We start from the raw sequence: 13121 nt of genomic DNA, 5'->3' as shown, positions 1-13121 counted from the left end.
CAGTCTGCTGGCTGGCTGGCTGGCCGGCTGCCCGGCGCCACAGGCGGACCGTGGAGGCTCCTCGGCTTGGTGTACTCTCTGGAGGAGGGCAGCCGACCGTGATTGTGGCCCTGCAGTGGCCCTCCAGCCGCGTTACATCTGTCATGTGTCGTGGTGTGCGTGAGGGAGGCCCGAATGGTGGATCGGGATTGGCTGCCAGATTTGTCTCGGCGAGGGGCTCGCGTGCGGCCGCCGCTGATGATGGTGTGCCAGGGCCCTGCGGAGCCCTGCAGGACCTGCCCGGCCCTCGGATCCAGAAATGAAGGGCGGACCTCGTCGGTAAATATCTCGGGGCGGGGCGGGGCGGGGTGGCGGCAGAGTTGCCCCCGTTCTTGATGTAGCCGAGGCGGGCCTGGTGGGCGCTGCTGTGCGATGTATCGGATCGGAGGTTATTCCGACCCCGCCCCGCCCCGCCCCGTCCGTCCTTGGTGACGGCCACCTTGTCGGCGACCCCGCGCGGGGCGGCGCGGGGACTGCTCGGGGCAGGGGCAGGGGTGCGCCAGGCCGCCACTCCGCCAGTGTGCGCCCGGCGACTCGGAGTCGAGTGCCGAGAGTCGAGGGCCGGGGTACACAAGTCGGCGCGGCGGGAACGCGGCGGGAACGCAAACACGATTGGAGCAACTTCGAATTTGATTGGCGATGCCGTCTGGTGGAAGAACGGGAGGTGGCGGGGCGAGGCCTGGGACCGGGACGGCCGGGACGACCGCCAGATGGAATGGTGCAGTCGGATGGAAGCACCTGGACGGGCCTGCACGAGTGCGAGAGAGACGGCGACGGCGGTGCGGGGCCAGCCGGGCCAGCCTGGCCGACGGGGACCAGGGGGGACATGTCGCAGTGAGGAGGTCGCCGAGGGTAATGGGGCTCTCGCTGGGCAAGTCGGGCAACCCCGGCAAGCGAGTTGGCCGCTCTGTGTTTGGCCGAGTTTGCGGAGAAGCGGTCCCGGTTCCACGACTGTGCATCATGACCTCTTGCACCCGGAGACCGGTCTAGACCCCGGCCCGTCCGTCCCTTCCCGGCAGCCCTAACTCCTGCCTCTTACCGCCCCGCCCCCCGCCCCTTCTCTTGACGATCCGAGCGAAATTCCGATGCAACCAACCCGTCTGGCATCTTTCATCCACCCCGCCCCGCCCCGCGGTCCACCTCAGGCAGGACTCTATCTCAGTGCGGCCCGGCCGGGACGTGGCGGCGCCGCACCGCACCGCCCGCTCGGTGTCCCGTCCGCCGGCAGGGCGGCAGGCACTCAGGGTCGGGCTCATCCCCTTCGGCGGAGAGTCGCGGGTCGCTCGGCGTGACAACTCAGACAATGGGTCGGGGCCAGGACGAAGCCCAGCCACTGTGGGCCCAGCCCAGCGCAGCCAGCCCTTTGGCCCGAATAAAGGAGACTGGTTAAAATGAGACCCGCCCGGCCAGGCGGCAACGGGCGGCGGAGCGGCACGCTGAAGAAACAGGGCCTAATCGAGAGGCAGATGAGGGTGTAACGCCCCGCCCCGCCCGAGCTCGCTGCAGTAATTGCCATCTCATCGCCGTGCTTGCAAGGAGGCCCCGGCCGGCAGCCCGCCGTCTGTGCCGCTCCCTCTCGCGTTAGCAGCGCGACCGACTGGCAGTGTAGGGACGGGAACGATGATTGTCGACGGCGTGCCGCGGCGCCGCGGCGTGCCGGGAAAGCGTGTTCCCCATTGGTCGTTTTGCGTTTGTCGCGGCGCGGCGTGGCCTGGCATTACGTGACGATGCTCCGCTGCAGCACTGGAAGTGGCACTCGCTTTGACGCCAAAAGTCTGTTATCACTATTACCGCGTCGAACCGGAGTGAGGCGCTGTCTGCCTGTCTGTCTCTCTGTCTGTCTGTCTGTCTATCTGTCTGCGTTTAGCAATGTATCCGACGACGCGTCCGTGGATTTGGCAGTGCGCGCCCGCCGCCCGTTACGCACGCACGTATCGGCCAATTAAATCGTCGCCGCCGCGCGTTACCTGGACCCGCCCTGTTCCAGTGTGTGTGTTTGTGTATGTGTGTGTGAGTGTGTGTGTAAGTGTGTGCGTGTGCATTCAGCTCGCCCATTTGTTGCGGTCGTGCCGGGGGAGAAAGGGAGTGGGACCACACCCGCGGCCGCAGCTCTGCGTGGCTCCGCGTGGCGTCCGCGTGTTGCGGCGTCGAGCCACCACCCCCACAGCGTGTCGCACGCCGCAGAAGCTGAAGGCATGCGACAACGAAAAAATGCCGGCTGTCCTGTGTTTGGAAAGATTATTCGAGAACTTTTTTTTTACGGTTTAGTTGGTGTTGTTGTTGCTGTTTGTTGTTGTCGAGACTTGATGATGAGTGTGGCATGCACGCGGCGCCGCGTATGTATTCGGATGCCGAACACAGTATCGACACCTCGGCGTGTTTCTTCCCCCCCCCCCCCACCCCCTTAAAGCCTCCTTCTTCTCCTGGCTCAGCCATCTGCGGCTCTCCCGTCCGGCGCCGGGCGCAAGACACGTCCCGCACACGCACACACACAAACACACAGACGCACACACACACACAGCCCCAGGGGATTTGCTGCATTTCTTTCCTATTTTATCCTTCTTGCGTTGTCTGGGGTGGAGGCGCACGCTAGCCGCCTTGGGCTGCTTGGCTGGAGAATATGACCTCCTGAACCGCACTAACTGTACAAAGTCGACGGATGGATGTGTGTGTGTGTGTGTGTGTGTGTGTGTGTGTGTGTGGTTGAATCTCTGGCGAAGGTTGTGCACGCGTCTTTTTTAGTGCGGTCAACCCCGGCCGGGCACTGTGCGTGCTTACGACTGTCCGCCCGTCCGCCCGTCCGTGGGTAACGCACCCCGACCCGCCCGCCAGCCCGCCATCCGCCCCAGGGACGCAGGCTACTACACAACAATGTGCGCAGGCTAACAGACTCTCTGCCTTTCTCCTGTTCGGCCTGACGGTCCGTCTCCCTTCCTCCCGGCCGGGCGGACTGAGTCTGTCTCCCTCCCTCTGTCCGCGTACATCGACAACGAGGCGCTTCGGCTGGTATGGCCCGCTTTGGCCCGCTTTCTGCTGCTTTCGGCGCCGTGGGAGCCGAGCCGCCCGACTCGTGTATATACTCCGTTTAAGCCGCTTAGTGGTTGTTGTTTTTGCTGAACGCGGCGCGGGCGATGCGCACGCCAGAGGGGGAAGGGGGAGGGATGATAATGGGTAGTCGAATGTGCGGCGGCGTCGTCGTCTTGGGGGATGGGGGCAAGCAGGGGCAAAGCGACGCAGGCGTTGTGATGTACTTCTTGGCGGCGTCGCGGGGCTCGGTTTCGACGTGGTCGCGGGCCCGGGGCGGCTGGCTGGGCCGGGCTGGGCCGCGCTGGGCAGCCAGTGAGAGATGGCGGCGTGAGTCCTAGATCGAGGACCCTCGGGTAGGGCTGCCAATATGCCGGACACTAATGACCAACCAGCGTGCGCATGTCCGCCCGGGAGCCTCCTGTGCTGGGACGTGTATGTGTATGTGTGTGTGTTGGGGGATGGGGGGCTGGGGTCCCTCTGTGTGGGTGTGGTAGTGACGGCTGCAATCAGGGTGTGGAAATCTTGTTTGGTCGTGGCGCCCCGGCCCCCGGCCGGCCTGTGGTGGTGCATGGTGGGTTGCAGTGGCGGAGGACAGCCCCCCCCCCCCTTCCCTCTCCCTTGATGAGCTGCCGCCATAGATAAGCGAGATCGCCGCCAGTTGATTATTTTCCCAGCCGAAGGAACAGCAAGAAGCAGGAGAAGGTTCTTTCTGGCCGCGCGACGTCCGTGACTTCCTCACCGCGTCCCGCGTGGCGCGGTCTTTGTCTAACTCTTCCGCTGCGACCGCCTTTCTCTCTCTCTCTCCCTTTTTTGGCGAGCGCTCTTTGCCGAGTTTAAGCAGCTCTCGCCGGCTTGGCCCTTTGTCCGTGCTGACAGTGAGTGAACGGGCCGCGTCGCGCCACCCTGCAGGAGCTTCATGGAGTTTGCCTTGTCTGCTCTGGTGAGGCCCTCTCCGTGCTCCCTGCTCGCCGCCAACTTCCCCCCGTTCATCCCGGCCGTGCTGCTTGTCGTCCTCCGGGCTGGGGATTGGCGGCGGCCCCGCCCGATTGACATGTTTGTGACACCGAGTTTGTGTTCCGCAGGGCCCCGGCTGTCCCCAGGCGTGCGCCGTCGTGGACTTCAAGGTGAGTGTCCGGTTGGCCCTCAAGGCCGTCGCCAAGGCCGTCGCCAAGGCCGTCGCCGCGAGTCGGCTCAAGTCCAGTGGCGCGTCCAGTGCCGCCACTTGACAGGTTCAGAGGGCCGCTTAAGAGGCTGGCCAACCCCTCGTCGTTCTGTCTCTCTCGCACCCGCACGGGATGGAGCCAGCCGGCCGGCAGACTCGAACGAAGCCAATCAATAATTCATGCCCCGCGTCGTGTAAAAATATAAAAGCAAAACCCGCAGCAAAGTCTACTTTAAATTACAAGTGCCCGTCGCGGGAAGTGCTGCTGTCGGCGGCGGGGACGACGGAGGGGTGTGGACGGGGCCTCTCTTCAGTATGCGAATGGTGACGCGGCGACGTCGGCGCAGCCCCCGGCCCCAGTCGCTCTGTCTCTGTCGCACTCACGGGGGGCGTCCCGTGCCGTCGGGGTGCGAGAGAGACAGGCGCGGCCCCGGCCTCGCCGGAAGCGTTTTGTCTGGTGCACCGCCAAGCAGTGCTGCCACCGGCTGCCACCCTGCCCTGCCCTCAGAGTCATTGGCGCGTCCCGACCGCGCTAGAGACCCTGCCTCCAACCGCTACACTGTTACGTCTTGGCTCCCCATCGAATACCCGGGGCATGCCGCGCGCTCTCTCCAGTCGTCGCGTGCAATCAGGGCGAATGCTTCTGCTGGAGCGCGGCGCCCCCGTTGGCTGGAGTCCGTTGGAGACCTCGTTTGGATTCCCTTCTGCCCTTGCCTTCGTTCGTCTCGCTTGCCCCTATACGGGCAAAAATTGAATTCCCCCGCGACACCCTTTTGTTGCCCGTCCCCGCCTGCACTGGTCTGCACTGCGGGCCTTGTACCGCCATGTCATGCCCTCGCGGCTTGCGTTGTATCCCGAGGCCCCGCGTAATTTTAATGGTCAACCATTAGGGATGCCGGGGCGGGGGGAGCCTCCTTGACCAGCCCCCCGCCACGCGCCACCACGCCCCCCTTAGCAGCGCTACAAAGCACTCCCCCAGGTGACATTTGGCTTCGGTGGTGATTAAAATAGCGGCCCCGCCTGTAGCTGACTAGCCGACGCCCCCTGCACCGGCCCTGGTTAGCGCCGAGCCGGAAACCGGAAGGGGGTGGGGGGGACAAAAAGTGGCCCGGACGCGTCGCGGACTTGGCAACGAGTTTGCGGTGTAGCGCCCCGCCCGTCGGAATGTCAGCCCGCGGGCCCTCCACCGCGCGCCCGCGCCTTTCGGGCCGTTCGCGCCACTGTACTCGGCTGTACTGCTGCACCCGTTGCCGGAAGTTTTGCCGGTCTCCGTCAACACTGTCTCCCCGCGGCGCTGCTAGAGTATGCACTCGTCCAAAGGCTGCCTGCCTGCCTGCCTGCCTGCCTGCCTTTTGTATCCGAATGGTAATACTGTGGACCCGAATAACAAGTTTCCGCCTCCGTGTTGCGCTGCGAAAACAGAAACTCTGGCCGCCGTGCCGTATTGGCAGTGTGGTAGTAGTGCGGATGGTAATAATGGCGTGGCGGCGGGGTGGTTGTTGAGTCGCTCGCTGGCGATTTCAACGGTGTGGGCAGGCAGGCAGGCTGGAATGTAGGCAGGCAGGTGGACTGCGAGAGCCGCAAACTTTGTTGTGCTGACTGTGTGAGCGGGTGTGGCCTGGGGAGGCGTGTCATCCAGGTGGCCGTGTACTGTGTGTGTGTGTATGGGGGGGGGGTTGTGTGTGAGCGTTTGTTGATGCGGCTGCTGCCCTTTTGAGGATTTTAGGGTTGGCCGTTTCCCCCCACTCCTCCCTCGCCGCAGCAAGGGGGAAATAGGCGCCTGTCCTTTCCCCGTATGCCCGCCAGTTCTGCTCGCCGCGGCAGAGGCTTTGCCGACATCGGCTGCACTGTGGGCCGCTGTGCGCCCGCCCTGTGTACCTGCGCGCACTTTGATCTTGTTCCTCTTCCTCCCCGCCGTGTCCGAGGCCGCCGAGGCCGTGCCCGCGAGTGAGAGGCGGCCATGATTAATCCCGGCGTGCTTTGAGGCGGGGCCGCACAGTGGGCCAGAAGACCGGTGGAGGCTCCAGAGTCGCTAAACAGGACTCGAACAGGACGAGTGACCCCACCAATGGATTCCTCGTTCGGAGAGCAACCCATTGGTGGGGTCACACGTTCGGTTCGAGTCCCATTTAGCGACTCTGGAGCCCTAAACGCGTCTAGAGTTTTGTCCGCCTCCACCGGTCTTCTGGCCCACTGTGTGCCGTAGGCCCGTAGGGGTGCGAGAGAGACGGAGCGACCCGCGTCGGCGCGACGCCGCTAATGTGTGGGGCGTTGCTCGCGTGACTGGCACTGCCGTGGCACTGCCGTGGCACTGCCGTGGCACTGCCGGTGCAGCGGGTTATAGTAATGGGGCAGCGACCCGCTTCAGCCGCACGGGCTGAAAAAAAAATCCTTTAATTCGGCGAAAAGTGAGTGACTCGCCGGTTTTCGGTTTTCGGTCTCGCTTCGTGGCCGCTGGGCCGCACTCTCTCCCTCTGGCCCCGTCCAGTCCTGCTGTCTGCGACGACACCTTCCCGCCGCTCTGTTTCTCTCTCTTTATCTCTTTATATCTCCCTCCCTCCTTCTCTCTCTTTCTCTTGTTTTTAATTAACTTTCTCGGCTAGAGTGCAGCGTGGGGCTTGCCAACCCCGTCCGCCCCGTCCGGATCGCTCCGAAAGAGAGTTTCTCGCCGTTGTGGTGGCGGCCTCGGCGCTGCCCCGCTGCCCCGCCCCGCGCGCAAAGTTGGCGGGAAACGAGTCCGGAGTCCGGAGGGCCGCGTCGATGCCGCTGCCGGTGGCCGCCGGTGGCTGCAGGGGATATGGCGGGGGAACAGATCAGGCTATGACTATTTGATCGGGTCCACGGCGACGGCGGCCTCGGCCTTGGCCAGCACGTGTCAGGCCTCGGCCCTGGGGGCGCGGCCGGCACGGCCGGGGGATGCATCTGGGAGTGGCGGTCGGACAGGTGAGCCTGCGCGGCTGCGCGGCCGGTACACACACACACACACACACACACACACACACACCACGTGCGCGCGCCACTGCACCTGCTTTACGAGAGTCTTGTTTTTTTCCGAAGGAGCTTTTTCCTGTAACGAGCCGAGTGGCGTCTGTGTGTCTGTGTGTGTGTGTGTGCAGCATGTATTATGTATCGAGTCGCGGGGCAACTTGAAGAAACTGCGGCGGCGGGTGGCAGGCTGGAATGGGGGGGGGGGGAGGCCCTTTGTATTACAAAGAAGGAGGAATTGTCCGCCGAGGGCGAGCCGAGCGAACGCGTCGCGCGCGCGAGGCTGGCCGCTGAAAAGTAGTACTCCAAGCGCGTAACAAGCCGACTATGAAAAATTCGCCGCTCGCAACCGTGGCACCACGCCAGTTTCCCAAAGTCAGTGTATGCGAACTCGCTGAGCCCCGTCGTCGCGGGGCGGCGAGGGGCGGCTTTCTCTGTGTGCGAAAAGGGGAAGCGGTTTGATTGGCTCTGCGCGCCTTGCTCCGCGCCGCCGTCCCTGGTCGGTGTGACACGCGACAGCACGCGACGCGGCCTTAAGCACCGGCAGTCTGACCGCCCCACTGCGAATTAGCCTCGTTACTCGGCGTGTTTACGGCACCGCGGGCTTTTCCCCCTTACCCCGGTGGCCGCACCTCCCCGCCGCGAGCCCCATAGACGCCCCGCAGTGCCCATCATCGGTGGATTGGCGCGGGCATCCGCTGACTGTGACTCTCGCCCTCGTAACGGCCGCCCAGCCTAGCCGTCGGGGTGCTAAGGCCGGTGCTGCTTGTCCCGACGCTCTGCCTGTCTGTCTGCCTGTCTCTCTCGCACGCGGCGGGCATCCCGTCAAGGGTGCGAGTGCGACAGAGAGAGATAGAGCGACCGTTCGGAACGAACCTGCTCTGCTAGTTGCTGTAAATAGACTGCGCCGTGATCGACCGCCGGCCGTGCCTGCCCTGCTTGGTGGCGTCGGGCGACTTGGAACTGCACCGCGGTGTTGGCGTCGGTCGTCGTTCTCGTAGCAGCAGAGCTCTGTGTCGATGTCGAGTGCGGAGCGGAGCGGGCTGTGGTCTAGCCCTTAATGGTAATGGGGCTGAGCGCCCGGTTGGCAGGCAACCCGGCGGCCAGCCGTGCGCGCCGCCTCCGCGGGCTGCCTACCCTGGACCTCGCAGGCGCCCTGCGGCCTGCTCGCGCTGCACCTCGCCGCCGCCTCGCCGCCGCCTCGCCGCCACGCCGATCCTCCTCCAGCTCCAGCGCCTCCAGTTCGCTAAGTGGATTTTAATTGTTTGCCGAGCCCTTGCCAGGCCGTGCCGTCCCGGTGTTATTCATCGGGTTGTCGCGTCGTGATGGATGGATGGGGGCGATCGCAGTGCCAAAAACAACCAGAGAGAGAGAGAGAGAGAGAGAGAGAGAGAGAGAGGGGAGGGGCACACAACGCAGATATCAAAGTTTTGTGTCGAATCGTTGAAAAAAAATTAAAATTGAAGATGGGTCGGCGGGATGAAACTGGAGCTCTCCCGGGTCGGACCGGCGGCGCACTCCGTTATTACGCGACGTTGATCGCCTCGGCCGTCGCCACTGTCACGCTCTCGTCATTTTTTGTTGTTGTTTTTGTTGTTTTTTCCGTCGCCGCCCGTCGAATAATGAGGCGGGGACGCAATTATGGTGTAGGAGCTTCCGACCCCTTTGGACAAAGAGGGCGGAATGCAATATGCAGAGCGGCGGTGTGCTCATGTTGTTGCTGTTGTTGGCGGCGGTGTTGTTTGCTCTTGTTTTTGTTTGGGGGTGCACGCATAACTTGAGTACACTGCGGCGCTGTGTTTTATCTGCCGGGGATGGCCATTTGTAACGCCGCGGCGCGCCGGCCGGTTGGGGGAGTTCACACGCAGCGTGTTGTTGTTGTTTCGTTGTTCTTGGACGGCTGCTCGCAGGGTGCGTACTCGCTCCACGGTGTGTGTGTGTGTGTGTGTGTGTGTCTGTTACTCGGTTTTGATAGTGTCTGCCTGCTGGGCAAACACCGCGGCGTGTTGTTCCTGTCTCGCCGCGGGATGTGTTTCGATCAGGTTTGGATTTGCAATTCGAAGGCGCGCTTGGCTTTGGACGTCTCCGCCTGAGACGCGGCGGCGTCGTCGCGTCCTCGCGTCGCTGTGTGTTTACGTTTTGCCCGACGATATTGCCGCGCTGTTTATTCTTTCAGCACCGTGCGTCCCGCTGGCGCCGCTCGTCGCTCTGTCTCTCTCGCACTCACGGGCCGTCCCGAGAGAGAGAGCGACGAGGTGGCCAACCTGCCGGCCGGCCAGGGCGGCCAGGACGTTGGGTCCGCTAGCGCCCCCCTCGGGGCGGTAGGGGCCCTACCGTCGGGGCCAGCACCAAATGGACAAACACTGTCAAAAACGTTCACTCCCATTGGCTGAAATTTTGTTGTTCACCGACTAAGAAAGCAGCCTGCTGTTACTATAACTCGAAAAATTCGTCTTGGTAGTCCATTTTGCAGTGTAGCTGTGGCGTGCACGGGGCGTGCCTGTGGTCTGGGGGTTGGGGGCCAGCCGCCCCAGTGGAGGCGGGATGTCTGTGGGGTCAGCATGCGACCCCTGGTGCCCCCTGGCCGCGCACGGCGTCCACGTCGACGCGTCAGTCAAAAACAAATGCTGGCGGTTTTCCGCCGCGCGCGGCCGCCTGGTCATGCGTGGCTTAATAATCCCCCATCGTTCTGGCCGACCCGATCGGAGAGCGCGGCAATCATTATTATTGCCGTCATTTTGAATTTTAATTTTATTATGATGATTATCGTGACGACCCGCCCCGCCCATTTCCCTTTTGAAGGGCGGCGTTATAAAGGGCCTCTATAATCCGCGCGGGATGGATCAGGGCGGCTTTGCCGCTGAAGGCTGAATTTGCTGGCAGTGGCGTGGCAGTGGCACTGGAAGCCCTTTGTGCCAGGGCCGAGCTTACTCCGGACGGCCTATACCGACTTAGCGGTGTCCTCCCTCCCGTCCCTTGTAGAGACAGGCGCACTCCTTGTAGAGACGCACGCCCCCGGGGTGGAGCCCGACGGGTACCTTGTCGGCGCCTGGGCCTGGCCTGGGCTGGCTCGGTTCGGGGTGCCGGCGCGGCGCACTAAAGCGGGGCGGTCTGTCCCGTCGCGACGCACAATGGACTCCGGGGCGCAGTCGGTGTCCAGCGCGGGCGGCATGTGCACTGGTTGACTATTAAACCGGCAGACAAAAGGCGGCGATTTGTTATCGGCGCGCCGCTGCTGCATGACAGGCGCGTCTGGCTCGAGTTCATGGCTTCATGGCTGCACGGCGACGTGTGGCGAGCGTGCTCCGCGCGCCGTTCATGGCGCTGGCGGTGGAGTGCCCCTCGGACGCGGCGGGAACAGTGAATAAAAGGGTTGATGGGGCGCTGGTAATCCTTATTCCCTGGCGGGGGAAGGGGAGGGGGGGGGTGGACTCGCGCTCGTCGCCTGTCTAATCGTCACCCCCGTCCCGTCTCTTTAAGTCCGGCTCATGGAATAGTGGCTGGATCTCGCAATCATTTTCTTTGGAAAGTCCCCTCCAGACTCTGGTCCCCCTCCTCTTCCCTCCCTCCTCCCTCGGAGAGAGTTCGTGGCAGCTCCGGCGGGACCCGATTTTCATTTATACACTTCTTTTTTATTTATTTTTACATCTCCTCGGCCCCGGCGAGTTTTTTTTTACGCTGCCGTTGCAGTCGACCGCCAATGCTCACTGTGTTTCTGACGGTTTCTTCTCTTTCCCATTAACCCCGGTCATTCTCCGCTTCATTAACTCTGAATAAAAATGACTCGCCGCGATCGGGACCGGCGTTTTTTCTTTTTTGTTTTGTTTTTTGTTGCCTTTTTTCGGCCGCCGCTGGAGCCCCGTATTAAGGCAGCGAAATGGAGCTTCCAGTGAGTGAAGGCGGGCCATTTAAACCGTCCCTGCGGAGGGCTTGCTTACATTTCGCTGCTGTTTGGCCCAGTGCCGCTGGCCCTGCGCCGCGTTGGCGTTGGCGATGCCGGATGAAAGAAGAAAGTTTGCTAAGACTGCCGCGCCGTGCCGTGCCCCACACTGCAAAGGCCCCGCGCGGAGCCTCCCTTTGAGTAGTACAGCCGGTTCGAACGAATCGTTAAATATTCCAGGCGAACGGTCTTGCAGCCTGGAAGCCAGCAGCGCCGGGCCGCGCTTCGCAACCCTTGCTTTGGTGCGTCGGCTCTTTGACGCGCTATCTTTGTAGCGCTGCGTGCGTGTGTGTGTGTGTGTGTGTGTGTGTGTGTGTGTGCGCGTGTGCGCGTGCGTGCACGGATCAGCACGCTGAACGGCCTGGCCTAACCGCCCTCCGGATGTTTGGCTCTTTGCCCCCAGGAAGCGCGTGGGCCACATACTCGACGGCCTCGACGTATCGCGCCGCTCCAAGGTTGCCGCGAGGGTGGCGACTTGGTGGCGGCCTCGGCGGCGTCTCTCGCCCTCAGGCCTCTGGAGGGCGGGAGGGCCGCCTGTAGGGCCTGCAGGGCCTGCAAGGCCTGTGGGGCACGTTCAGCGGTTTGGAAAATTGCACGGGTGACGACGCCAAGGGTCCAGGGGCCGCGTCTCTGGCAATCTCCCACCAGCGGCCGCGGAGCGCGACCCCCAACCCCCCTCCCCGTCGTCCTCCCCACCAGATTGCAGCCCTGTTGCCTCACTGCGCCAACGCTTGTCGCAGTCTCTTTCGCTTGGGGAGCACGCTGCGGACGACGCGTGCAGCGCAGGCAGCGCCCTGCACCCGCCCCTGCGCGGCCCTGCGCGGCCCTGCGCGGCCGCACGGTTCCGCAGGGGTGCGAGGGAGACAGAGCGACGAGAGTCGTCGACTCTAGGGAATCACCCGGCCATAACCCGCCATGCTTTTCGTCGATGGAGCGCCGATGTCGTGTTTTTGTTGTTGTTGTTTCTGATTTGGGTCTTGTTGTTGTTGCAGAGCCACGTCTCGCTGCGGCACTGCTCGTCGGCCGGCGGCGCGGCCTCCACGGCCTCGGACACGGCCAAGAAGAGCGACCCGGCGGCCGGTGAGGAGGCCGGCAAGCGCGTGGAGCCCAGCACGGTGCCGCGGGGTGAGTGCCTCCAGGTGCCTCCAGGGGGACGCTAGGAAGCGGCGCGATCATCGTTTTGAACCTATTTTATTATTTATCATTGATCCCCCGACATTTTTAGCAAGGCGCTAGTGGTGCGCGTTCCAGTAGTTAGTGACTTGGCTGAACCCCAAAACAAATGCATCATCGAATGCAGGACAGTATCATGACAGTATATGTACAGACACGCACGTCTGGCGGGCGGCCGGTTGGAAGGCAATTTCCCCGGAAGCGGCCCGCGCATGGTGGTGAGCGGGCTTCGGGAAATTACGCCCCACCGGCCGACCGGCGGCCCGGCCGGGCACGGCATCATGCCGGCATGCCCGACGTGCTTAACTAATTAATTAGTGACTACGAGTCGATGAACTGGAACTCTTCAAACTCCATCACGCCGAACTTCTCCGGCTGCGGCGGCGGCAGCGTGGGCAGCTGGACGGACGTCCGCTTGGCGTCCTTGCTGGCCGCCTTCCAGGTGGTGGTGAAGCCCGCCACCGGCCTGTTCTCCTTGTCCTCGACGCCGTTCTGCGGGGCGGTCTTCTCGGCCGCGCCGTTCGGCCGCGTCGCTTTTTCCAAGAAGCCGGCTTTGGTTTTGTCGGCGCCGCCGTTGCGAGGGGCGGCTTTTTCCGAGACGCCGTTCTGGAGGGCTGCTTTTTCGGCGTCGCCGTTCTGGAGGGGAACCTTCTCGCAGGCGCCGTTCGTCGGGGCGGTCTTTTGCGGGGCGGCGATCTGCGCGGCGCTGATGTGGAAGTCGTCGATGATGAGGTGCTCGTCGTCGCGGAGGTCGCCGTCCTGGTGGTGGACGGGGAAGTCCAGCTTGGTGGCGCT

General features: G+C 63.3%; 1 protein-coding gene across 2 annotated transcripts in view; it reads left to right on the top strand.

The window, feature by feature from the left end:
- LOC117643809 (calcium uniporter protein, mitochondrial) overlaps nucleotides 1-13121 on the top strand; it is a 57179-nt gene that overhangs the window by 21331 nt on the left and 22727 nt on the right. Inside the window, exons 1-3 of one of the 2 annotated variants that reach the window (XM_034382912.1) lie at nucleotides 3968-4006; nucleotides 4149-4190; nucleotides 12146-12278. In XM_034382912.1, the coding sequence (XP_034238803.1) occupies nucleotides 3983-4006; nucleotides 4149-4190; nucleotides 12146-12278 (199 nt within the window). In that variant the 5' untranslated portion in view covers nucleotides 3968-3982. Of the gene's footprint in view, nucleotides 1-3967; nucleotides 4007-4148; nucleotides 4191-12145; nucleotides 12279-13121 lie in introns of those variants that run through there. The other variant, XM_034382911.1, reaches the window with a different exon arrangement.

The sequence above is a fragment of the Thrips palmi genome, unplaced genomic scaffold (genome assembly GCF_012932325.1).
Source record: "Thrips palmi isolate BJ-2018 unplaced genomic scaffold, TpBJ-2018v1 HiC_scaffold_17, whole genome shotgun sequence".
NCBI classification, from domain to species: Eukaryota; Metazoa; Arthropoda; class Insecta; order Thysanoptera; family Thripidae; genus Thrips; species Thrips palmi.
This window is presented reverse-complemented; position numbering and strand designations above follow the sequence as displayed.